The sequence below is a fragment of the Caretta caretta genome, chromosome 10 (genome assembly GCF_965140235.1).
Source record: "Caretta caretta isolate rCarCar2 chromosome 10, rCarCar1.hap1, whole genome shotgun sequence".
In the NCBI taxonomy this organism is placed as follows: Eukaryota; Metazoa; Chordata; order Testudines; family Cheloniidae; genus Caretta; species Caretta caretta.
The window spans coordinates 51,562,594-51,587,849 of record NC_134215.1 but is presented as its reverse complement, the minus strand read 5'-3'; the positions used below and the strand labels follow the sequence as shown (position 1 = coordinate 51,587,849).

At 42.6% G+C, this 25,256-nt stretch overlaps 1 protein-coding gene across 3 annotated transcripts in view; it reads right to left on the bottom strand.

Moving 5' to 3' along the window:
• Positions 1-1,769: 1,769 nt before the first annotated feature.
• Positions 1,770-25,256, bottom strand: part of DAPK2 (death associated protein kinase 2) — a 90,734-nt gene continuing 67,247 nt past the window's right edge. The window contains exons 8-12 of one of the 3 annotated variants that reach the window (XM_048867342.2): positions 20,357-20,509; positions 18,004-18,049; positions 8,531-8,620; positions 8,270-8,353; positions 1,770-3,306 (exon numbers count right to left, since the gene is read on the bottom strand). In XM_048867342.2, coding sequence (XP_048723299.1) covers positions 3,169-3,306; positions 8,270-8,353; positions 8,531-8,620; positions 18,004-18,049; positions 20,357-20,509 — 511 coding nt within the window. In that variant the 3' untranslated portion in view covers positions 1,770-3,168. Of the gene's footprint in view, positions 3,307-3,365; positions 6,983-8,269; positions 8,354-8,530; positions 8,621-14,780; positions 16,909-18,003; positions 18,050-20,356; positions 20,510-25,256 lie in introns of those variants that run through there. The other 2 variants (XM_048867343.2, XM_048867341.2) reach the window with 2 other exon arrangements.

The window sequence follows — 25,256 nt, the reverse complement described above, 5'->3', positions numbered from 1 at the left end:
TTCATCTCTCCTAATGTCATGCATGTTAAATCAACTAGCTCAGTGATGCAGACTCTTAGAAGGGCCTGGGAACCAATTCTGACTTTAACTCCCCTCCCCCACACCATTTTGAAAGAACTAGGAAAGGGAACAAGAGGTGGCTTCATCACACACCTAATCTATCCAATACCCACCACTGACCCATTGCTACAATACTGATGGACCAACAGTGAACAGCATATTCTTTCATAGGAAGCAGTCATGGAAATTGAAATGGTTTGTGAAAGAGTGGAAAAAGTACATATGTAACTATGTAATTAAAACATGCATTACCTTTTCTCTCACATACACAAAATTAAGTAGCTTTCCTGACCACATCCAAATGTAAACAGTATTAAGTTTTGAAAAGTCACTTACACCAAGATATGATCAATGTGTTCATGCAGGGCTCAGAGCTAGTAATAACAGAGCTTTCAGTTATTTAAAGGATGCAGACTGAAAAATGTATCTGAGGATGTGAAGGGTTTCCTGATGCCCCACACCTTAGTGGTCACATTCCAGTCCCAGTCCCACTCTCTTGGTCCTTGGGTTGGCAGGAACTAGGTGCATGCTGGAGGGAACATGTGCGGTGCCTGGGAGGAGGAAGCATGCCTTGCATCATGTCACAATGATTCTGCTCTCCAATTTAAGTGTATCTCTGGTTATCCCCCTGCACATGCTAAAGGGGGGGGGGTGACTGTACCTTTTTTGTTTGCTTGTTTTTCTGACTCACGCAGCACTGCTGTGCTGTCTCCAACACACTTCCACTTCAGCCTGCCGTGTCCAGTGCCCTAGTTCCCCACAACTCCCCCAGCCAGCCAGCTGCTGGACTGCATTGATGCCAGGCACTAGCTCTGGGGTGCAACTTTGACAAGTCAGCAGTGCACATAGAAAAGAGATGAAATTTGTTCCAGGCAACTGTTGAGGCAACTCCTCTAGGCACTGGCACTTGGGGGTTGGGATTTCACATCCTCTGAGCCCTACCCCTCTCCAAATGGCTGCATTCTGCAGCAGACAGTAGAAGAATGCACCAGCCTGCAGTGTTGCAACATTTCTGCCACTTGCAGCTCCAACCTGACTGGGACCCTAAATCAGTCTGCTCCTCCGAGACTGCCAGCAGCGTAAGTGCTCTTGCATTCCATGCCACGTCTTGAGCCCAGCAGGCTTAGTGCGTCAGCCTCCTCCTGCGCTGTTGCTATTTCTTTGTCAGCTGTCTGCTGGCACTGCTATGTTTGACATCATAGGACCTGTGTAACACTTGCTTCTGAGACCCTTAGGATCAACTCCATTTCCCTGCTGCATAAACATCCTGCCCCCAGGTTTGCAAAATGGACAGAAACTCCAGCAGCTTTACACAGCTCTATTCAGCATTTACCCTCAGGTAAAAATCTGACCGACTGCAGAGGAAGAGCATCTGATAGCATTTCTAATATGGCAGCAGCACAGCAGAAAAATTCTTAAATTCTCTCTCTCTCAGGTATTTATATGGCCCCCATTACTGTAATATCTGAACGCCTCACAATCTTTAATTTATTTATCCTTGCAGCACCCCTGTGATGTACAGAAGTGCTATTATCCCCATTCTACAGGTGTGGAACTGTGGCACAGTGTGGATAAGTGTCTTGCCCAAGGCTTCACAGAAAGCCTGTGGCAAAGCTAAAAACGGAGTCTCCAGCATCCCAGTTAACCACTGGACCATCTTTCCCTCTCTATTAATACAAATGCACAGGGAAATAAAGAGATTACACTCATTAATATTTTGCAAAGTTTTATTCGCAAATCAGAATGACAAATATATTTCATGCGTTCTGACAGAATTTGTATTCTTGCCAGATACTCAATAAAAATCTGAGTATTTCTCCTAGTAAAAACATAGGTACAGAGGTTAAAAACAGCACTGGTGTGTCAATAATAAAATATCCATATTATGTCAATTGATTTATAATAAAATATTTATTTATTCTTTAGTCAGGCTATTGCATCCCTCTTCTTCAGTTTCCCAAGGGGCCAGGAATGCATTAAAAATATAGATCTTCTCCCAAAGAGGCATGTCCTGTAATATGTGCAATCATTATAATGAAGTACATTCTTACATTCTACTTTCAGTATCAAGGGGAAACCTCAAGGCTGTTGTACAAGGACAATTATATTTAAGATTCCAAATCATTAAGAGTGAAATTCACCCCTATGCACAGAGCAGGATGAGGACTATGCACCACGTAAGTCTTCTAGATAGATCTTAACTAAGTGGTGCTTATATCTTGTACCGGTCCTTCTGCACAGGAGTGAATTTCACCCCAACAGAATACATAGGTGGAGAGGAAAGAAAATATAGTAAAACGTACTAGTAAACCAGTGACTAGAGTTTGCACTGAAACCTTCAAAATATACACAGGCATTGGATTAGTATTTGAAAAAAGATCAGGAAATAGTTTTGCTGAAATATGAGTATTGCCTATAACACCCCCTGGTGGTTCCCTTGCACTGAATGCCACATCCCATACAAGTCATGTGAAGCTACGGCTCACAGAACAGTTTAGTAAGGAAAGGAGGGCAATGCTGGTTTATCTGGGAGTGACAGTACGGTTGTGGTTATTACTGCATACTCATGTCCTTAGTTGCACAGGGGTACAGCCAAAACTAAAGGGCAAAATCCTGAAAAATGCTAACTCATACTGACTTCAGTGGGAGCTGAGTGCATTCAACTCCTCACAGGACTGGGTCCAAAGCAATGTCAGATGTTATAATCCAGGATGTTACTATAACCAGGACTCAGGGGCCTGATTTTCAGAGGTGCTGCACACCTGCAGTTCATGCAGACTTCAAATTAGAGCTGTGGATGCTCAGCACGTCTTTAAATTCTTTCTTTGCTTATCTCAAAATCTCAGGGCCAGAGCTTCATTTCCCATATCCCATCTGACAAACTCAGGCTAATCTGAGCACCATCACCTGGGACAGGACAAAGAGAATCCTGAACTCAGAAACTGGGAGACAAGTGGAGGAGCCATTGATTTTTCAAATATATGTTTTTAGTGTTCTCTTTATAAATATTCCTCTGTAGAATGAAAAGAAAATACTTTTTCTATACACTATTCTCTTGTTATTATCCATTACTACAGTACAAATTCACTTTTAGTCCAATGTTTAAGTCTACACAAGCTGATGTGTAAAAAAAATATAAAAATAGGTAACTGAACGATACACTGAAGACTTGGTCTCCATTAGCTTGTAAACACAGAGGAATTGGGTGAGTGAGTAGACGAGCAAATATAATTTAAGATGTGGAACCTGGAAAATAACAATAATAATAATGCAATCATACATTAAAATATCAGCACAACAGCTAATAAAACTATATATATATATTTGAGTGTAGTATATTACAACATATGACCACACTACGGACAGTGTTGAAAGTCCTCAGTATGATTGTACAATATAATTTATCAAAACCTAGGTTTTAATATTGAATTTGTACCATTTATGTTAAAGTAATATTATAATCCCCTTTCATCCTTAATAGTCAATTGGGCTATCTGGAATTCTGCATAAAAACAGAATTGATATTTTGCTTGGTCCATGTGATATAGGTGCATTGTTGCCAGTGTTCAGCAATTACTCACTGTCTGGATACCTTATTAGAAAAGTGATAACAGCTCAGGACTTTAGAAGATGAGAGAGATGAAGAATCGGATATAATACATACTGCTGTACAAACAGTGTAAAATAGTTAAGGATGGTTTTAAGGACATGCATATATGACCAAGTGGCTCGGATACATGAAATATCCCTCTCCTGGAAGTGAACACAAAAATAAACTCCTTGCACACCGAAATAAACACGAATTCTTAGTGACCTAAACTGTAATCATTAGCAAACTTACCTTAACTTGGGAGATATTAAATATTATACACACAGAGAATTGCAGAGAGTAAGCAAAGAAGTAAATGGGTAGAAACATTGCTCTGTTGGGTACCTGGCTGACTCTTCAATATAAAAAGTGCAAAGAGAAGTGTTTGTTCTGCAAAGTGATGCTGACAAGTAAGCCAGATCCAGCGTTCCTCACAATGCCATTCTGGTGTTCAGATGCTGCTGCAGTACCTGGTCTAACTCAGAAGGCAGTTGTCCTCAATTAAAAACAAGGCTTAGTACTCAGGGAACAGTTGATCAAAGCAGAATTAAGTTAATTTTTTAAAAAATGTAGGGAAGCCACCTCAGATTTTACAACAAATATTCCGAACAAGGCTCAAGTCCATATTTCCAATCATCTACCCTTGACTTTTCTACAGTGGCCTATCAGCATAGTATCTAAGTGCTGGTTCAGATTTGTCATGCACAATGTCTCTCTAGCTCTCAGTAATCTAGCGTTTCCTCCACTATCATCACTGTTGGGAAGCAGGCATTACTGCTGTGATAAGTGAATTTTTGGAAGCAACTTGTAACAAAAACAAAGATGTAGCACTTATTTCTTTGTGGGGAAAAAGAAAAAGGAGCTACCAAGACAATGCCAGTCACTGAGGCTAATGAGAGAGCACGGAAACACAGTAGAAACACTGAGGCAGAGCCTCAGCTGGTCTTAAATTGCCATAATTCCATTAACTTCCATGGAGCTAGGACAAGTTATGCCATCTGAGGCTCCATCTCAAAGAGTTTAGAATCAGACTTCTGAACAAGTCTAACAAGGTAAGGGAAGTCAAGAGTAGCTAAGAAAGTACTGTAGAAATCTAGATGAGAGATAAAAAGATTGCTGCATAATTCTGATACTCTGCAATTGGTCAGTTAGGTATTGTCTTCAATAGGAAAAAAAGGTATATTAACTTGAATTAGCTATCACAAGGCAAAATCCTAGTAAAGACAAGGCACTTGTAGTTTAAAATGAGTTAGCAGATCAAGATAAACCCTAGATAGCCATGTAGTCTTAACCTCAGCCAGCTAACGTGTGCAAACAAACTGCCTGGTCTTCACGAGGGTTTTACCTTGTGTTTGCTAACGCAAATTCAGAATACACTTTTTCATCCTAATGAAGACAAGGCTTTACAGGCTGAGGATCACCATAGACTTAGCCCTGGTCTACAGCATTGTTGAACATGAGGTAGCCTATTTTTTACATCAACTGCTTCAGACTGTGGTCTGACATTTGGTGGAAACACTCTGCTTTCCATCCCTTTCCTTTGTAATCCTCCTACTCTATTTTCCCTTCTCTCCTCCAGTCTTTTCTAACCTCCCCAGTTCTTTATTTACCCTTCCTAGCTATCCCTTTCAGTCATTCCTCCTCATGGATAATTTCCCACCTGCTTACCATTGTGCCTCTTCCTTCACACTTTCCTTTCTGCTTCCACTTATGCTACTCTTTCTTCCTGGATGCTGGATACTTCTTCCTGATGCATGTGCTATGCATGTTTTTATCCCCACTTAAAATCGGATATAAAGCTATGACTCAAATTTGATTTTTAATGCTTTGCAAAATGTTCACAGTGAAACCTGAAGCCAGGCAAAATTTACCTGGTGTTATGTTTTAATACAAACTTGCAACTCTAACCTGTTAAAATCTCTAGCTTGGGATGACTGATACAAAACCGTTCAAATCAGGTGAAATTTTGTAGAACAAGCAGTTAATTCAGCTGATTTTGCTTTGTGGTTTTAGCTACATCAAACCCAAAACAAAGGGTTGGTCTCCACATACTTTGGTACCAATTTAACTATATTGGCTTAGAAACCAATATAGTGAAAGTGGTGCAACCCCCTAGTGTGGATGCAATTATACCAGTGTAGAGCTTATTTTCACAGATTTGTAGAGAATGGTCCCTAGTATAAAGCACAAATAGTCATTGGTCCAAGCAGACAGTATGGGACCGACTCTATAGCCAGTGGAGGAGGGAGACCCCAGATCAAATCCCTGCTCCAATGACTATTTCATTATTTATACACTGTAAAAACTGCTTCAACAGGAGAAACTGAGCGAGCTCCACATCAGAATAGTCCATAGCCCAGTGGCTAGGGCACTTTTCTGCACCGAGGGAGCCCCAAGTTCAAATCCTTTCTCCACCTCAGGTAGAAGGGGGAACTGAATCCGGGTTTGCCATGAGTGCCCTAACCACCAGGCTAAAGCTTATAAGGAAGACAGCAACGGTGGTACCACCACTTCTCCCTGTCTTTTGCCAATGGCATCTCAGTCTTTGGGAAAAAAAATTTTTTTTGCTGAAACTATGCAGCCCTTTGTGTTGATTCTGTGAATAGTTTCAGTTTGTTGAAAAATGCATACTGTTTGTTGCAAAAAAAATTCCCTCAGGTCCACTCCTTACGCCAGTTCTGTGCCATCAGGCTAGAGCCTTCGATGATAAAATGGAAAAACACGATGACTTTTCATCATGACAAGGATAGCGGTATTATTGCAGACCTCTCTCAGATGTGTGTATCTGTGTTACTAATAATAATGATAAAAATTATTTGTAAAAGTTTGCTTAAGAAGCAATAACAGCTTCACTGCCATAAAGGCTGATCCTTTGGTATTAATACGCACATTCGTATATGTGGCTCAGGATGTGAATTGCGCTACACTTAAGAGAATGTCAGTAAAAACACAATGTTCTGGATACAGGTGATATCACAGTTCACAGATGAATTCAAAGAAGAATGAAAAGCTCTACAAGTAAAATTATTCCGACGGTGTCGGTGCTGCCGCACTTCTCAGGGAATCCGGACTCCCCAGTTTTGTAAGTTTTCAGCGGATCTTGAAAAATATTATGCAGGTGCTCTGTGTAATTTGAAAAGTGAGCAGCACATCATCACTGAATCTGACCATAAACCAGATTTGCTCTTAGGGCTGCATTTTTAGCCAGGGTGAGGTTTTCCTCCTGTGTCTCTCTAGTGTGGAATACTAGATACACTAAAATATGCTGCTTTTCCTCAGATGAGTGCCATTTCTTTGGGAAAGATCTTCTTCCTGGTCACTTTCACAATTTCTCTGAAATAAAGAGGCTGCCATGTTTCAGTCTGTTGAATGAGATACAGAGTTCCTACATAGATTAGCAAACACATACTTAATCTGTCACCTATGGGGGGATAAGCAGTAGTGTGAAGAGAAACATCACTGAGTTTCTCTAGAGGTGTAAGGTGCATTATGGACATTTTCCCCATCAACTGGAACATTTAGTAGGCCACAGCGAGACACAGGATTCTAGACTGGTTTGTCCACTTTGGGGTGGCTGTTCCCAGATGAGATTATTGGGCCAAAACTAAAATAAGTGACCTCCCAGCCAAAGTACAGCAGATGGTGTGTAGTGGGGTTGTTGATCTGACCCTAAAGCAGGACATCCTTGTTCCTATTTTTCTATATTGACTAAAACTCACTGTCAAAACAGCTTGACAGAAACCCCTATTTTATCTTTGGCTAAATAGAGACTGGTAAAATGCATGTAAATAATAAAGCAAAAAATAAATAACACCCACTAAAAAACTATAGATGGTATAAGAACCTATACAGAATAGAATACTTAGACAAAAATGCATCAGGAATACGTAAGCTTCTTATACTTGCAACCTAATGAATTTTTCGAATCACGTTTCTGCAAACCTAAAGTTTAAGCAATACAAACCGTCCAGTGATGTGCTCTCATGAGAAGCCACTGAACACAAGGGTTTTCCCATTTTAGATAAGACCTTTTATATTCAAGTGCTTCCTTAGTCCATGTTTGCTCACATAGCAACCTTCTGCTGAAGTCTACGGCAAAATCTCACTGGCATCAGTAGTGCAAGATTTGCCCTTAGCATCAAATTTCCATTCCCTATGCAAAGCCCATTTATTTTGGCTTTGCACGGGGGAACTACAATACATAGTAGGGTTTGGGATGAAATCCCCCCTTCCCCACCCAGCACAGAGCAACTGCACCTCCTCGCCTCTCTCAGTTAAGGGTTTGATACCATGCTCATCACTATGGTAGCCATGTACTTAGTGCAACTTTCATACTACTCCCCCATATTATAATTTTGGCCATGAATTCAGTTTGCAGAGCCACTGGCCACTCCTTGCTCCCCATTTATGCCGCAGATAGCACTGTTGGAGCAATGGCCCAGGGTACACAAAAGGTACAGTATCTCATGGTCTGGTTTCTCCATGGGTTGACTACCCAGAACCATGGCAGTTCAGATTTTTTTGGACCTTAGGTGCCCAAGGTAGGGGAGCAAGATTCACTTCACAGTAAAATGGTTACTTTTCCCTTCCCTTTTCCCCTCGTTTTTTCAATGTACCTACCGAACTTTCATCCTGCATCAGTGAGACCTTTCTCATCTGTGAGCGAGATAAGTGGTTGCACAGTGAGACAATACTGTAAGAGAGCTGGGGGAGGAGAGAGATGAGAATTAAGTGACACTTGCAATGTAGAAATCCCTAGCATACTTAATACAGCGATAGTGCTTTACACCTTCAAAGCACTATGCAAATGTCAACTTACCCTCAAAGCCCCTCAGCGTAAGTAAGTATTACCACATCAGTATTAATGTCCCAATGCCGTACCTTCCATCTCCTTCTGGCATATTGCCTTTTGAAGTTTTCCAAGTTAATGACAGATTCTCGCCTCACCAAGGCCTGCCGCTTGTCCATTGGCTGGAAGACAAAAGATGACAAGTTTTAGAGTAACAGCCGTGTTAATCTGTATTCGCAAAAAGGAGTACTTGTGGCACCTTAGAGACTAACCAATTTATTTGAGCATAAGCTTTCGTGAGCTCTGATGAAGTGAGCTGTAGCTCACGAAAGCTTATGCTCAAATAAATTGGTTAGTCTCTAAGGTGCCACAAGAGATGACAAGTTGATTGCTTAGCTTTCCCTAGGGACAGAAAGTAAACATAACTCTGCTTCTGTCAGTTACACACTGAACTGAGTTAAAAACCAGAGAGAGGATGGCAGAGAGGTGCTCAGCGGAGGGAGAAGTTCTTGACTGTGCTAATTCTTCAGAGCGCTTCCCTCTGTCGACCTGTAGCACCCGTGTCTTATCTGCATTGAGCCTGAGTTCGCTGGCTTTCATCCAAGCCCCTTTCTCTGAAAGGCATTGGGAGAGCAGGGAAAGGACTCCAGCAGGGGCTGTTGAGAAGGAGATGGAGAGGTGTTGTCAGCATATTGATGACATTTTAGCCTGTATCTCCACAGCCTTCCGCAGGGTTTTGACAAGTGTCGCTTTGGAATGATGATAGAACAGAACCCTGTGGGGTTCCTTAGTCAAGGCCCTTTAGGAAGGGAAACAGGTTGCCTGGCTCTACCTCTGACCCCTTTGGAAGTAATGAGGGTTTAAAATTAATTCCATCCAGCTGCCATAGTTAAGTGCATAAGGAACCCTCACAATCCATGGTGCTGACAGACCAAGTAGTATTAACTTGAACATCTGTCATAGGGAGCTAGGAATTGTCATACCAGGTCAGGCCTGTGGTTCATCTACTTCAGTGTCCTGTCTCTGACATGCATTCTGTATCTGTTTAGCTTTTTAAAGCCAAGCCACTGTTTCAACTCCTGAGAGGGTTTAAGGTCCCATCAAAGGCAAAATCTAAGTTCAGCCTTAACTCTAAAGTCACTATTAGTTCCTCCAGGGTAAAGGGAAACAGACGAGTGTACTTTTTTCATTGTCCAAGCTGAGTGTGAGGCTAAAAGTAAACAGCACAGATGGTGAAGGGCAAATTAGATTGATGATCAACGATCTGAAGTGTTTAACAGAGACATTACTAAGAAAAGCTGCTTTTTAAAAAAAAGAAATATATGATTTTTAAACCTGATAGTGTTCCCTTTAAAAAATAATACCCTTTTCAGAGGTTCCATAGGGCTTAGTCAATATCCCAACTGCTAATCAGCCATGTCAGATCCTTCCCTATGTACACTGTCAGGTGGGTGGGAAATGATGCTACTGATGTCATTACTAGTACTTTAGAAATCAGGGAACTATATCAGTCCCAGTGTACTAATGAAATACTAACAATGGAAAAGCTGAGTAAGCCCCCCAAAAGCCAAATCATTGTTATTAAACAATCTGGAAATTTTTGCATTACACTAGTTCAGAGGTTCTTAACCCATGGGCCATGTCCCCAAAGGAATTCAACCAACTCTTATCTGCTCCCATTCCCTCTCTCTGGTATTCTGCTGAAACTAGTTTATTCAGTTACTTGCATTGAGGTCCCCCATAAAGATGCTTCACATTGTACCAATCCTAGTGGTCCAAAACAACTGCATAGGATTCTGGGTGCATGCGAGAGGAATCAGATGCAAGGAGTTGCACATGGGCTTATGTGATGAAAGAGGTGAAAGGAGAGATAATCTCCACTTAAGGGGAACATAAAATGTTACAAACATTTTAAGATGTGATCACTAAACCTGATTCTCTGTTTTAATGCACGCAGCTTTTTCTAGAGATGAGCCCTAGTGACAAAGTTCAGATCTAGATCCTAGCTTTCTAGCTTTGGATGTGTTAATATTTAGGGTTTCCATGTTAGGCCCTTTAGAAAGATACACTTCAGCCAAAGTTCAGAGTGAACCTTTCCCTAATTTCGTACCTCTTTTTTCCCCCCAGCATGTCTTTTTGGTGTGTAAGTTTACTGGGTTTACTATTTACCAGAAGGATTTGATAACCCCACCTCGACAGTGCTGTTTCGTGCTACCAATCGGCACAGGGAGACTTTATAGACACAAATAACTTTTTGAGGGACTTGTTAATCCAGTTTTGAAACTGGAGAATGTATAACATATGAACAAGAAATACTGAGAAACTTCAAAGAGATCTATCTACATGTCCTCTGCTACTCACACATCCAATTGTAACGCACCAAGAGTGCTGCTTCTCCGCTGACCCAGGAAGTAGGTCAGTAGCATGCTGAAGCAATGGCAAAGACCCGAATAGACCATAACTATGAGGGGTTTGCTGATCAGTAAAACAGGACATAAGAACAAAGTTATAACAAAGATAGCTTTCAACTGGAAGTGATTCACATTACAAGAACTGGACAGTTATTTAAGATGGATTGCAGGAGGTGCTCATTTAGGTTGTGAAACCAATAGGTTCGATTCAGAACTGAACAGGAAAAGTAACGGAATACATAGGTTTCACTTGCATGAGGCCTGTCATGAAGTATCATTTTCATGAAATAGTGCAAACTAAAAATGGGAACTTTTCCCAAACTCCTCATAATAAAATGAGAGAACGTTAGCTGACATTCAATATCAGTTATGGTACACATGCTACATCAGTAAATGGGGTCCAGGGAACTTATGTTGTAAGTAGATGTTATGGTGGTGGGAGATCCAGAAATGCTTAGATTTAATTGGACGAGAATGAAACAAACAAGGAAATAGAAGCACCAGAGCAGAATGGAAAGTGCACCCTCAAAGATTTAAACATCTTGTCAGAAAACTGGTAATATTGTTGAGCAGACAGATTCTCTTTCACACAAGCTATAATGCTGTTAAACAGCCAACACTGTTCTAAACAATACACCTATAACAGGGTACAACACCACATCTTTTCTTGTCAATAGTTCTGCAATTTGGCTGTAGCCCGTCTGCTGATGTATTTTACAGAATCTTTATAAGAAAGGGAGAGAGAGCAAGGAGGTGCCATAGGACATCAGCATCAATGAGGGACTCAGAGTTTTAAAGCTTTATGCACATGTATTCTGAGATACTTGTCAGCCCAAGGACAACCTCAGAGCCAGCAGCATCTAAGTGCAAGTTGTTCAGCTTTGGCTCTAAGATTTTAACAAATATTTTTATGCAACAGACAAAAGGTATGTAACACCTTGAAGATATGCTGTTAGATAGTCTTCAGAGGAACAGCCGTGTTAGTCTGTATTCGCAAAAAGAAAAGGAGTACTTGTGGCACCTTAGAGACTAACCAATTTATTTGAGCATGAGCTTTCGTGAGCCACAGCTAAGTGAGCTGTGGCTCACGAAAGCTCATGCTCAAATAAATTGGTTAGTCTCTAAGGTGCCACAAGTACTCCTTTTCTTGTTAGATAGTCATGGCTTGATCATCAGAGGGGTTGAGATTTCACAAATCCCTTTCAAATGGAACCTTTTAGTGCTCAGCACTTCTGATAATCAGGTCATCAATGTAAAAACTCCAGAGGATTTACCATAGTATAGCAGACCACCACTCAACCCTTTCTTCAGTCTTGGCCAATACCTGATCCTATCCCTTCTGGGCCACCAGAGGGCAGGGAGGCCATATAAATAGGACCGCGTGTTAAATCCGTACTTTTTCTATAAAAGAGGATATGAAAATGTCAGTTCTAAAAAGAACACTTTTTGTGGGAAATCCAGGACAACTTTCACTGTTGCACAGAGAAATGTTTAAAGCCTAATGGCAAACACCTGAACCATTTGCACTGCTTCTGCTTCCCATCATTCTCCGAAACTGTCCTCAGCTTTGGAACCTGTACAAATAAATACAGAGGCTGCGATTTCATCTCCAATGACAAAGTATGTCAATACCTCTGAGAGAAAGGAGCTGAAATTATCAGCCTGCCCTCCATCTCCGTTAAAGATAGACAACATCTGTGCACAATTGACCCTGGATATTGAAGCATGAGATGTCAGTTTCCCACATTATAAGGGGCTAGGCAGCATGCCACAAATGTGCTAAGTCAAAAAGACTGGTGAGAAATCAGGTTAGACCTACAAAATGTCCCTGTTAAATGTCAGTTGAATAATCGTCAAAAAACATTTAAGTGCTCGTTCAATGGCAGAGCCCTTGAAGCTCCACCAAAATAATTAGTTTTTTGATACTCCAGACTGTTAATAATCAGTTGCCCCATATTGCTAAGTACCTTCCAAAGTTGTGATCTTGTCATTCTCAGCTGGACATGCTCCTTTCTCAGGAGTGGTACAGCACTGTCCTCCTTCAGCTCATGAAAAAAGCACAGGCCTTGAGGAGTGGGTCATAATTATACTAGCCTCAGACATGCTAAAGAGCAGAGCACCTGCTCTAATGTCCCTTCTGTTCTGTGCTGGTACATTCATACACAGAGATAATCCAAAAGGACAGAAATATGGGGCCAGAAATGGGGCAGACAGATTCTGTACATTGAGGGTCTTTTCTCCAGATTTTGAATCTTACTAGATTTTCTTATTTTTCAAAATGAGGGGAAGAGAACTTAGATTCTGAAAAAGTTGTCTAGTCCCTCTGGACAGTGGCCTCTTCAACGTACCGTGCAGCACTGGGCAGAGCTCTAGGCTTGGACTCTCAAAGGAGCCTGACGCTCAATGGCAGTTGGGCCCCTCCCTCCCTCCCTCCTCTGGCACCCTTGAAAATTACAAACGAGATATAAGATTTATTAGGTCCTTGGTAAAATTTTCATTTAAGCACTTAAGTGACTTTTGAGCCTGAGTCCCTTTTTCAAAGATATTTAGGCACCTTACTCTCATTGATTTCAGTGGGAGTTAGGCACCTAAATATCTTTAAGGATCTGGGCCTTCGGCACTTAGCAACCTCAGTCTCATTGAAAGACTATGTCACTTATGTGCCTAAGTCACTTAGAAACTTTTGAAAATTCTACTTCCATCCTGTCTAATGTAGAATGTGTCTCAGGATAGGGTGCGTGTCTATTTTCTGCCCATCACCAGACACAGCTATTGTGCTTCAGATAGGTGTAAAACAAATATATACATTAAGCATGGTTTTTCACTAGTCTCCCAAAGTCACTATGAGAACATGGCACTTTCTGATTTATCATTCTCTGTGAACTGAATGAGAATACATTGGTGCTTTGTAGATAAAAATAATAAACAGGATTATTCTTATAACCTTATGAGCAGCAGCCCATTACATTTAAATTATTAGCTTTTCCAGAACAGAGGAGTGGGCTTTTTAGGGGAGGGCAAGGGCGGACAAAGAGAAAAGTCTGACATGTCATCTCTCCCTTTGTCCTCTTCTTTGTTAAGAGCATGATTATCTGAAAAGGGGGATTTTGGCCACTAAGACTGGAGAGTTTGCCTGAAGCTATACAGAGTGACTCTCACTTTTACCCGTTTTGGGAAAGCAACTGCATCCATTTCCAAATGGGCTGCTAGAAGCAGCACTGAGAGCAAACATTGTTGTTTGACTCTTCTCTCATGGCCCATGCCAGAGCTAGAGAGCCCAGGGGGGAGGGATTTCTTGCTTGATCATGTTGTTTGTATTGTGGTAGTGCACAAAGGCCCAGTCAACATCAGCCCCATTGCAATAGCTGGCCCTGTACAAATCTGTGGGCCTGGCCCCAAGAGACTTCCACTAGATGCATCACAGAACTGGCCATGCAGATATTCTCTGACAATCTGCAGTCTTTATGTCAGGTCATTAAAAACATGGGTTTGATTCCTGCATCGGACCCCGCTATGGCATGGTCAAGTTCCCACTCCCTGATTCTCTGGGCTTCCAGGCAGCTCTATGTTGCACCACTGGTAAAGACTCCTTGAAAGGACCTATGCTAGTCTAGAACTGCCATGTGACACACAGGTCCACCACACTCCCTCCTGACCCACGACACACCCCTCATGCCAAAGTGGCAGGCAGCAGAGGGAGAGAAAGGAGGAGTGTGTGTGTGTGGAGTGTGAGTGTGACAACTGTGGTACAGATGCCCCAATTCATTTTCTCTGCAGGGCATTTGCCACTGGATTACAGCCCCTTTGCAGTACCTCAGCCTCACAAAGGAGCCATAAGCCAGCTAGAGAATCTGGCCCTATAATTACTTCACTAAGTAGATGTTTAAATATCCTATTTCAGTCACAGACTTCCCCATCAGAGACTACAGCATCCTGAATAAGAGACTATTTATTGTGTCCAAAACGTGAAATGGTTACATTTGTGCACATAAATACAGCCCGAGCAGTTAACCTTTCCTTTGAAACACAGGAAAAAGGTGCATTATTCTGTTTAAACATTGACTTTTTTTCCTTTTCCTTTCTTGTAAGTTTCAAAAATGACCTTTGGAACAAACACACCAGTCTCAAGTTCTACCACACTGAGTCAATGAATTGTTTCCTTTGAGAGACCTTTCTTATTGTGGAATAAAAGTCAAAGGTCTATTGACACTGCCTGATGGATCATCATCCTCACAAATAATTTTCCACAGCAAAATATACATACACAGTTCTCCAATCATTCCATTACAGATTTATCATTCTGTCTTTCGAACAAAATATTTCTGGTACATAAAACATAAGGTAACTGTTTTTATGGCAAGAACTTCACATTAAAGAAATAAAAATGATCTAACACTGGTCCCCAAACTTTTTGCCTCGGGCCACCCCTTACCCCTGTCCGTGCCCCCCCCGCCTCCAAGCTGGGTCTGGGAGCAGGGCTGCTGTACTGGGAGGGGGACGCTGACAGGGTTAAGGGGGCCAAGGCTGGGGCCACAGCCGGGGTCAGTGACGGAGCCTAGGCTGGGGCCAAGGCCGGCAGCTGGGGCCCAGGCACTTGACCAGCAGCTGGACCACTGGGAACAGAGACCTGGGCGTGGGGGCAGGGCCAGGAGCAGAGCTGGGGTGGGGCGGGGTGGCGCTCCTACCCCAAACCCTGTGGAGGCTAGCCTGAGCCCCAGCTGCATCCTCCAGACATTCCTCTGCACCCCCCTAGGGGAGCATGTCCCACAGTTTGGGGACTTCTAACATCTGATGATAATGAAAGAGAGACTGTACCCTGAATAACTAGCCTATAAAATAACCTTAACTTTCCTTCATTAGCTGTGATTTTCATGGTGTGAAATGATAAATCACTGCATCATTTGCTCCGTTTTAAAGGGCTGCAATAACCTTCATAAGTGTTTTTAATGATCTGCTGTGCAGAATTATCCCCAGCAAGTCTGCAAGACTATTGCCCTCATCCAAACAAGAATGCTACCAGGTGATTTTATAGACTTCAAAGCATGCTAAAAAAGGAGTGACATAGTTTTTCATTTCAAGTGAATTACCTAATAATCTTCAGGACCTGTATGTTTCCATATTATTATAATGTTAGTACAGAATAACTGCAGGGTTACACGTGCCCTAGAACAAAGTGATTTCTAATTCTAAGGGTTCAGAAACTGGGCTGGTCATTACATCAGCACAAAAACCACCTCAGAGTATAAGTTTTTGGTCAATAGTTTGTGCAACATTTCCATATTTCTATTTTAATGCATAGGCGGTGGTTTTGTGCTGAAGTTACACACTGAGATGATTTCTTACAGCTGCACGTTGAGACAGACAGACAGCAAGGGGTTCTAATGAAGATTTTTGCCTACTAACCAACATTACTGTCTTGATTCTGCAACATCAAGATTCAAGCCTGCAAGGAATTCCTCACAGCAAGATCTATTTAACAGCTCCATTAGTGATTCATTAATATCTTTGTTGAAAACAGAGCCAAAGTTTCCATTCACACGTGCTTCATTTCCATTCTCCAGCTGAAAACTACTCATTAAATCCTGGATCCATGCAAGTTCCTCAGAAAGTTCCTGACTCAGAGATTCATACTGAGACTTTAGATCAATGTATTTCCCAGTGACACTTGCAAGACTAGAACCTACAGTCTTGATGTCATCCTGAATATGTTTCTTCAGGGATTCAATTTTACGGTGCTCATACTTCAGCTGTGAAAGCTTGTGTCTCACATTTTCATTTTCTTCTTTGTACCAAGCTTCTTTTTCATTATATATGGAAACCAGAGCATCAATGTCCTCCTGCAGGGAATCGTGGGACATAGCCAGAGTGCTGAAACCATGTTCCATCAGAGAAATGTCTTCTACCACCCGGGCAAAGCGCTCAAAGTTGATGTAGGTGTTATTTGGTGGCATACTCGAATGGCACTTGATGGTGTACTCTTTCAGACGTTTTGTCTTCAGCTGACTGTTCTCAGCCTTCTTGTTTTCTTGGACTTTTGTTTCTTCTATCAACTGGTGAGTCTTCAGACAGAAGAACCAGTATTACTGATTGTTTATCAAGATTGCAAGATATTGCACAAATTCAACTCTACACAGCAGACAAGGGATGCAAGACTGCATTTCCACAATGCTGGGGAGAAGCGTCGTTTCCAGTCATTGTTCATGCATTTGATTAAAATAAAAGGGGTAATGTGACAAGCATTGAGCATTCATTCACATGGGACAAGTGTAAATAAATTAAAGGGCCGTGAACTATTTGCATGCTACAGTTTGTGCAGTTAAATTTGCAAAACCATCAACATTTGTGGGGGAAAAATAATCCTGAAAACACTCCACTCAATGTTTTGTACAATACATAACAAAATTAGAACGATCCAGTGTTTAAACAACCACATTTGCCATGCTGAGATTGCTAAATTTATTTTCATTAAGAGATTTATCTACGGAGGCAAGCTTTGCTTAGAACAAAACAACACACACACACAAATCCAAATACCAAGCAAATCCAGACAGCTACTAGCTCACTACACCAATGACATTTTGAGGGAGCTGATTTGTTTTCACATTTGGTGTGGTCAGCTCTTAACACCCAAAAGCACTACACGAGAGGTATGGTTTGTGTCCATGCAAACACTGAGTAGAGATGAAAACAATACAAATTGTGTTCTAATACAGAATACTGTATGCCGATTTATTTATAGTCCAGTCACCTCTCCTTTGGCGTTTACTGTAATAACAGAAGTCATAATTAAGGCTTGCAGAAATCCAAGATTTTGGAAGGAATTGAAGCAGTTTTTACTACTGTTTGTCTTGCACTCAAGGATCTCAGAGTGTTTAGTAGCCAGTTATTTCTCATAACTTACCTGTGAAGAAGGGGAGTATTCTCCCTGCTTTGCTCATAAGTGAAAGTGAGACATAGAGAGGCTAAGGTTCACTGTCTGGTTCAAACTGATTTCTGAAAGCCGTAACCATGATGAATTCTCTTGCCGTTTAGGCACATAGCCTTTTGTGTGGAAATATAAATTCCCATAAAAATTCTGTACTAGTTTGTTCTGAAGCAAATGTTCACCTGTTACAAAATCACCACCCATATTCTGTCACTATCTTTGGCCTTACCGTTATCCAAGGATGAGTGAGAGCTTCTTGAATTGTGAGCCGTTTCCTGCAATGAAACACAGACTTAAATGAGAGCCAAGCTGCTTACCATACACTTCTTTCAGGGTGTTTATGAACCAACATTTTAATATTGTACTTTGTATCTATAACACTGTCACCAGTAGTGACAGGATTACTTACAGTGAGGTACAACTTTCAGGCAGAAGGGTTCACACACAGTTTTCTGTCTTCAGTGTTAATACAGTGCTATCCCACAGCAGAGCTGTCAGCTCTACTTAATTTTCATTTCCACACAATCAAAATCTCTCCCTCTCTCATTGTTCTGTTAAAAAGAGGTGAAACGCTACTAATGTTTCATGATATGTTCTGTCTTACTAGTCTAACGTGCCTAATGAGTGAATTCTTCCTGCACACACTTGGTCTGCCTTTTTCTCTATATCAATTGATATAAGCTTAATGTAATCAAAAACGTCTTTAATGCACGAGCTATTAAGTCACCCCTGGAGCTCTTGCGTCCTGAAAGCAGTATTCCTGGGCGGGATGCTTCAGTACTAAATCAGAAAATCTCCCTTTCTCCTACACCCTAGCAGCACTGCAAACAGTACACTATCACCTTCAGGCAGGATGGACATAAACAGGGTACTGCCTTCACAGCTGGTTATGGCACAGATATCAATATGCCTGATCTGCCGTGCTTGAAAGGCACTTGCTAAACCTGTGCAAAACATTCACATCAGGCTCTAACATATCCCAACATATCCTGGGGTCTGAAGTTTGGAGAAATGTTTGCTGATGTGTTTGGACAGATACCCTAGCTGGCATCCTTCTCCCAACAACCCCCATTATTTACCTTCTCCCCCAGATGTCTTTAAAGGGCACCCTAGTGACCTGCCTTCCCACACCTTTCTGCAAGTGGCCCCCACTCTGTTTTCAGGGGACAACCAATGACCACTCCCACTAGTACTAATAGACTCTTCAGAGGGCTCAGCAGCACATAACCCACAAGGATGCCCTTTCCTCCCTCCGCCCACCCCAACATAGTGCAGGAAGTGTGGCAAGATAGTCTTGGTGCATCCAGCTCATTAAAAAACTTCAGAAGCAGAGATCCCTCTCCTATAATCCCTACTGCAGTAGCTAAAGAATCTCTGATTCCCTAATCACCACGAGGTAGGAGAAAAGCCCCATATAGCTGCTAGAGAAGTGCCAGGTGTACCTAGCTGATGCACAAGAGTTAATGGGCCATATTTGACACAAAGACAACTGAAGAGAAAGGAGTTTGCAGCAATAAAGGGTACGAGCTGAGTGCATCTCACTTCCTAGAAGGTTCCTAATGGCTTGGGATGTGGGAGCAATTATCCAACATCCACGACAGACCAGGGATAAGAGCCATCCTGCCTCAAATGATGGACTCTGTTAGGACAGTGAAGAGAAAATGGTGGCCTACAGGTGTGAGTAGATAGGGTGTCCCTCTGGAGGTTTGAGATTGATGAACACAAGCCTCCAAGTGAACACACAGGAGCTAGTTTCCTGACAATCTCTGCAAGCCAATCTGCAGGCTTTAGCATGTGATTAATAGATTCCAAGGCCAGAAGGAACCATTGTGATCATCTAGTCTGACCTCCTGTGTAGCACAGGCTGATAGAACTTCCCCAAAATAATTCCTAGAGCAGATCTCCTAGAAAAACATTCAACTTTGATTTAAAAAGGGTCAGTGATGGAGAGTCCACCAGACCCCTTTTATTCATAGATACTAAGGTCAGAAGGGACCATTATGATCATCTAGTTTGACCTCCTGCACAACGCAGGCCACAGCATTTCACCCACCCACTCCTGTTCCAATGGTTGATTACTCACTATTAAAAATTTATGTCTTACTTCCGGTCTGAATTTGTCCATGCAGAGCAGCTGCTTTTGAAACACTGAATATAAAATCAACTCTCTCTCTCTCTAATTCACACACACACACACACACTCACCCAGGACATGTGAATTGAGATGTCATTAGAGGCAATAAAAAAAAACATTTAAAAATTACCAGACACAAGGGCAGCTTCTAAAACCCAATAAACTCCAGTAATTTGCACTTTACCAAAAAAAAAAAAAAAAAAATCCAACCCTACTGGTGAAAGAAAATGCATGCCAAATTTTGGCACATTTGGTGAATTTTGGTATAGGGCATATTTGTAGGTCCTCTGTATATAGAGATTTACAAGGGACACAGCAATACACCTGTACTTAATGCCTCACTCTGGGACAATGACCAACTCTGTAATGAAACTCTGAACTGCTCAGTGTGCTCATTTTTGCCTGGGTGGCATGAAAGGCAGCCAGCCATTTTTGTACATTCACTTACCGCGTGTCTTTCACCAGGAGTTTCCGGATAAAGTCTTTTGCCAGATCACTGGTGTGACTGAAAAATTCCTCATCAAATTCGTAATTCACGGCTGTGATGTTGGCGAGAGTTTCCTGCTTCGTTTCTCCAAGGAAAGGGGATGCGCCACTGAGCCTGAACAGGCCAGACAGGAAGATCATGTTTTGATTGGGGAAAAATAAAGTTACTTTGATGTGATTCTGAGATTGTGAAATGACAACGATAGAATGTGGGTCTCTCTTTCAGGGCAGCCAAGAAGATTTGGAAATAATAGGCTCAAATCTGCGTCACCATATATATAGCTACAAAACAGACTCACAAAAGCAGCATTAATGTGTTTCCATGTGCGACACCAAAGACCCTATTCTCAGACACCCCCATCCCTGAGACACACACAGGCTATTGCCCCCCAGGGTAAGAATAATCCGCACTGGAGGAGAGGTCCAGTTGCTATGAATGCATCAGGGGTACACACACAGATACTCACAGGCTATGTCAGGGAATGTCCCCCCATAGTTCCCATCAAGGAAGCCCTGTTCAGTAGCCCCTCTGTAGGCTTTTTGGGAAAACTCCTGCCCTGTGCTGTTTTTCCGCCTGCAGTTCACTGGCAAGCATCTATGCACAATGTGCACCTAGAGTTGGGCCCAAGAGGTCCACATAAATAGAGAAAATTAATTGCTCAGATTTTTGTGGCCTTGCCCTGATTTCTGCAGGGTGGGAAGAGGACATGGCATTGATTAAAACTAGTCCGCAGGACAAGCCAGGGGACTTACAGTGCAATAAAATAGAACATGAAGAGCTAATTCTATCAGAGCTCAGTTCCATGCTTAAAACTGCAAAGATACACTGCAGTCATCATCCTCATAAAACACCATTCAGCAATCTTTTAGATGGAAAGGGCTGTGAGCCTGCCTTGCATCTCTCTCAAATATAACTGACATCCTTCATCTGAGACTCATATTTACCTCAATCACACAAAAACCTGGGGTTAAAGCACTTCTATTAGAGTTCCTTTTTTAATACCATGAATGCTGAGTCAAGAGAGTTAGATATCCAGCAAGTGTTCTTTATACTAAGGAAACTGATCTAATCCCATTAAAATAGTACTACTATTCTTGCCTCCCCTGTTTGGACTTTGGTAGTGGAAGTTCAGGATGCAGTGGGTTCAAAACAGAAATGCAGCAAACCATTCAGCTCTAGGAGGAGTGACGTTGCTTGTTTAAGTGATTCTGCTCACAGTGGGCCTTTATCATCCAACACTGTCACACTAACCAAGGATCTTTTGCATTACACCTTAATAATGGTGATTACGTCTGCTCAGTGAGGATACGAGAAACACGGAGGCACTATGCACAAAAACAGGGAGCTCCGAAACGCTTTCATAGTGTGGACCAAATCTCAACAGAGAAATTGCCATGTAACAATCCAGAACTGCCACAGCTGCTGACATGGGAAGGTAATATTAGAGCACCGAAGAGCTAAAAATACTTCCCTAAGTATTGCCCTATTTGATTACAGTCAATTGTTCTGACTACTTACGCTCTTCACTCATCCCCCACTTGTCCCTTTGCTCCATTTCAGTCAGCTAGAAACAAGGAGGACAGCAGGCAACACGTGAAAAGCCAGCTCTTTGTGGCCCACCAGTGGATACAAAACAGAGCTGGGGAATCCCTGCCATAATGTCTTTGGCCATATTTTTTCCCTTTCCTCAAAATCATACTGTGGGGCACTTGGCTTCTCTCCTCCCATCCACTGTCCCCTCAATTTGTGTGTCGTATTGGTCCTTTGTGACTTTGGGCAAGTCACTTCACCTCTCCATGTCTCAGTTTGTACATACGTAGAATGGAGATGATTCTCTCCCAACTTTAAATCACTAAATGATCCTTGAAAGGCACTGTATAAATGCTGCTTTAGGACCTTGGCTCTATGAGAGTAATCATGAGGATGTAGAGAAACTGGAAAGGATCCAGAGGCAAGCAACAAAGGTGATCAAGTTGGTGGAATGCAAGCCATATGAGCAGAGGCTGAAGGAACTGGGTATGTTTAGTTTGGAATAGAGATGATTAAGGGGGGGCATAATAGTGGTCTTCAAATACTTGAAAGGCTGCCATAAAAAAGATGGAGAAAAGTCGTTCTCTCTTGCCACAGAGGGCAGGACAAGAGGCAATGGGTTCAAACCACAGCATAGCAGATTTAGATTGAATCTCAGGAAAAACTTTCTACTTGTAAGAAGAGTAGGACAATGGAACTGCCTAGGGAAGTCGTGGAAGCTCCTCAGTGGAGGTTTTCAAAAAGAGACAGGATTGCCATCTGTCCTGGACGGTCTTTAGACACAAGAAATCCTGCATCTTGGCAAGGGGCTAGACTAGATGATCCTAGTGATCCCTTCTAACCTTATGGTTCTATGATTCTATGTCTCCATCAAGAGGCTGGCCCCAGTGATGATAACAGCTTACTACTTAGAACTAAATTAATTATTCCTTTAGCTCTGATGGTAGGGGCTCGTGCTCCTGGGGCTGAAAGACCTGGGTTTGACCCCTGCAGTGACCTTGGTGTCCATAAGAACGTGGTCATGTGTGTTACAGTAGGTGATGGTATATATACACTCAGCGTTCGTTAAGCATTTTGGGACTCCTTACAATGAGAGGCACCGTACGGTATCAACGGAAGTTAGTATCAATAAAATTAAGAAACAACTCTAGAAAAATACAAAATGGGTTTAAAAGTATTATAGTGTGTGCAGGGTCATACCCCACCCATTCAAGGGCTCACACAATCGTCTCCATCCCTTTTTACAGAGGGCTACTGTTTTTATGCTTGTTTACTATGTTAACCATTGCTACTTGTATTAGCCATTCTGGAAGCTACTGTTAGGGTGGGGAGAATATATATTCACAAGAACCGGGTAAGATTTTTTTGATTTGTAAATGCTGTCAAAGGATTTATGTCAGGTTAACTGTGCCACTAAGGATGTGGATTTTTCACACACCTGACCAATGTAGTTAAACTGACCGACTTGTCTAGTGTAGACCAGGCCTGAGAGAGGCAGATATGAATGTCACCTAGCTGTCTGCGCCTTAGTCTCCATATCCAAATACCAGGACACTGACACCTAGCAACCGAAAGCCCAGAGGGAGACAGACATCCCTACCTCTCAGCAGGGAAACTGAGCAACATACCCCTGCTCGAGAACAAAGGACTGGGGAATAGTATTCCCCCTAATTTTTTACGTCCATGTGCGGAATGAATTTTGTTATGTGCACCAATATGGAGGTGTTGTGAGACACATCACCTTCCTATTGGTGCACATAATAAAATTCATGTGGTTGGGGTTTGGAGTGTGGGAGGGGGCTCAGGGCTGGGACAGAGGGTTGGGGGGGGGGATGTGGGCTCTGGAGTGGGGCCAGGGATGGGGGTTTGGCGTGCAGGCTGTCCCCAGTCTGCAGTGGGGAGAGAGGACTTCCCCTGCCCTCTCTTGCTTCAGCAGCTCGGGGCCAGGGGAGAGGCGACTCTCCCTGGCTGCGGCGGCTCCAGTGGGGCTGGGCTGGGCCAGACCGAGGGCGGGGCACCTCTCCCCACTGCGGCAGGTCCGTGCTTTGGCTGGTGGGCAGGGGCGCCTCTCCCTGCCATGGCAGGTCTGCGCTGGGGCCGGTGGAGAGGGGCACTTCTCCCCACCGCAGCCCTGAGCCCCTGCGTGAGGCTTAATAGGCAGCTGCATGGCTGCACAGCTGAAACGGAACTTAGCTGGGGAGGTATGAGGTGTGCGTTGGGGGGGTAAAAGTTGGCTGCTGGAAGGAGTCAGGGTTCTCACCTGGTATCTGACCAAAGAGACAGACAGACACCTTGAACAATGGAGTTCACTAGAGCTCAGCTAGGCTCTGGGCTGACCAGAATGGTCTTGTTTTAAGTACTCTATGCTACTCTTTAAGTACCGTTCTGTATGTTAACCTAAGGACTTCCTATGCTATGTTCCAGTTGACTAATAAACCCTACTGTTTTGACAACACTGTTTGAATGTCACTACAGAGGCTAGCGGACATATATTGATCCCTGGAGAACGTACAAGTCTCTACCAGGAATCTATCTTGGTTGGACTCACAGAACAGAGCTCATGGTATGAAGCAGGAGTGCTGCAGGCCCAGAGATCCAGTCTAAGGAGGTGGAGAAGCCATCTGATTTACTTTGGAGGAAGAGGGAGACCCCTAGCAGGTCTGGCACACTGAAGGGGTTCCTCCTAGAGCAGTGGTTCTCAACTTGCGGCCCAATCAGCGCATGGGGCGGCCCATGTAACATCCTCATGGCCATAGTTAGTATTGATGTGGCCCACAATGGTAAATAAGGGGAAAACCACTGTCCTAGAGACTGTTCCAAAGTTGGGGGTATAGCACTAATGCTGTGGATCCATGACACACCCCAAATATACTGCAATACAACAGAGCCAGGATTAGTAGTAATCTAAAGGGATACATTGTTTGCATTTCTTTTTTTTTCCAATGGAGATTTTAGATATAAGTAGAGATGGGTCAGAGAAAACTCCTGTTCTGAACCACCTCCAAGTTTGGGGAAATTTGGATCTGGAATTCATGGGGCAAGCCCATCTCTGAATACAAACTTATTGTTGCAGAAGGTTTCTAGGTCATTTCAACCAGATGGAGCAATGCAAAAGCAAAATCAATGCTTCTATCTCTCTACAGAGCAAAGGTATATAAGTAGAAAAGAATTGTTCTATTGGAACAGAGTACTGCTCCACTCCCTCTATTATCCTGCCTCCAGCAAAGGCCTGTGTATGCGACACTTCAGAGGAAGGTGAAGGCCTCTCAGAACACCTGACTATCTGTGCATTACTGTCATCACAGGGTAAGCATTCTAACCTGTTTCTTCT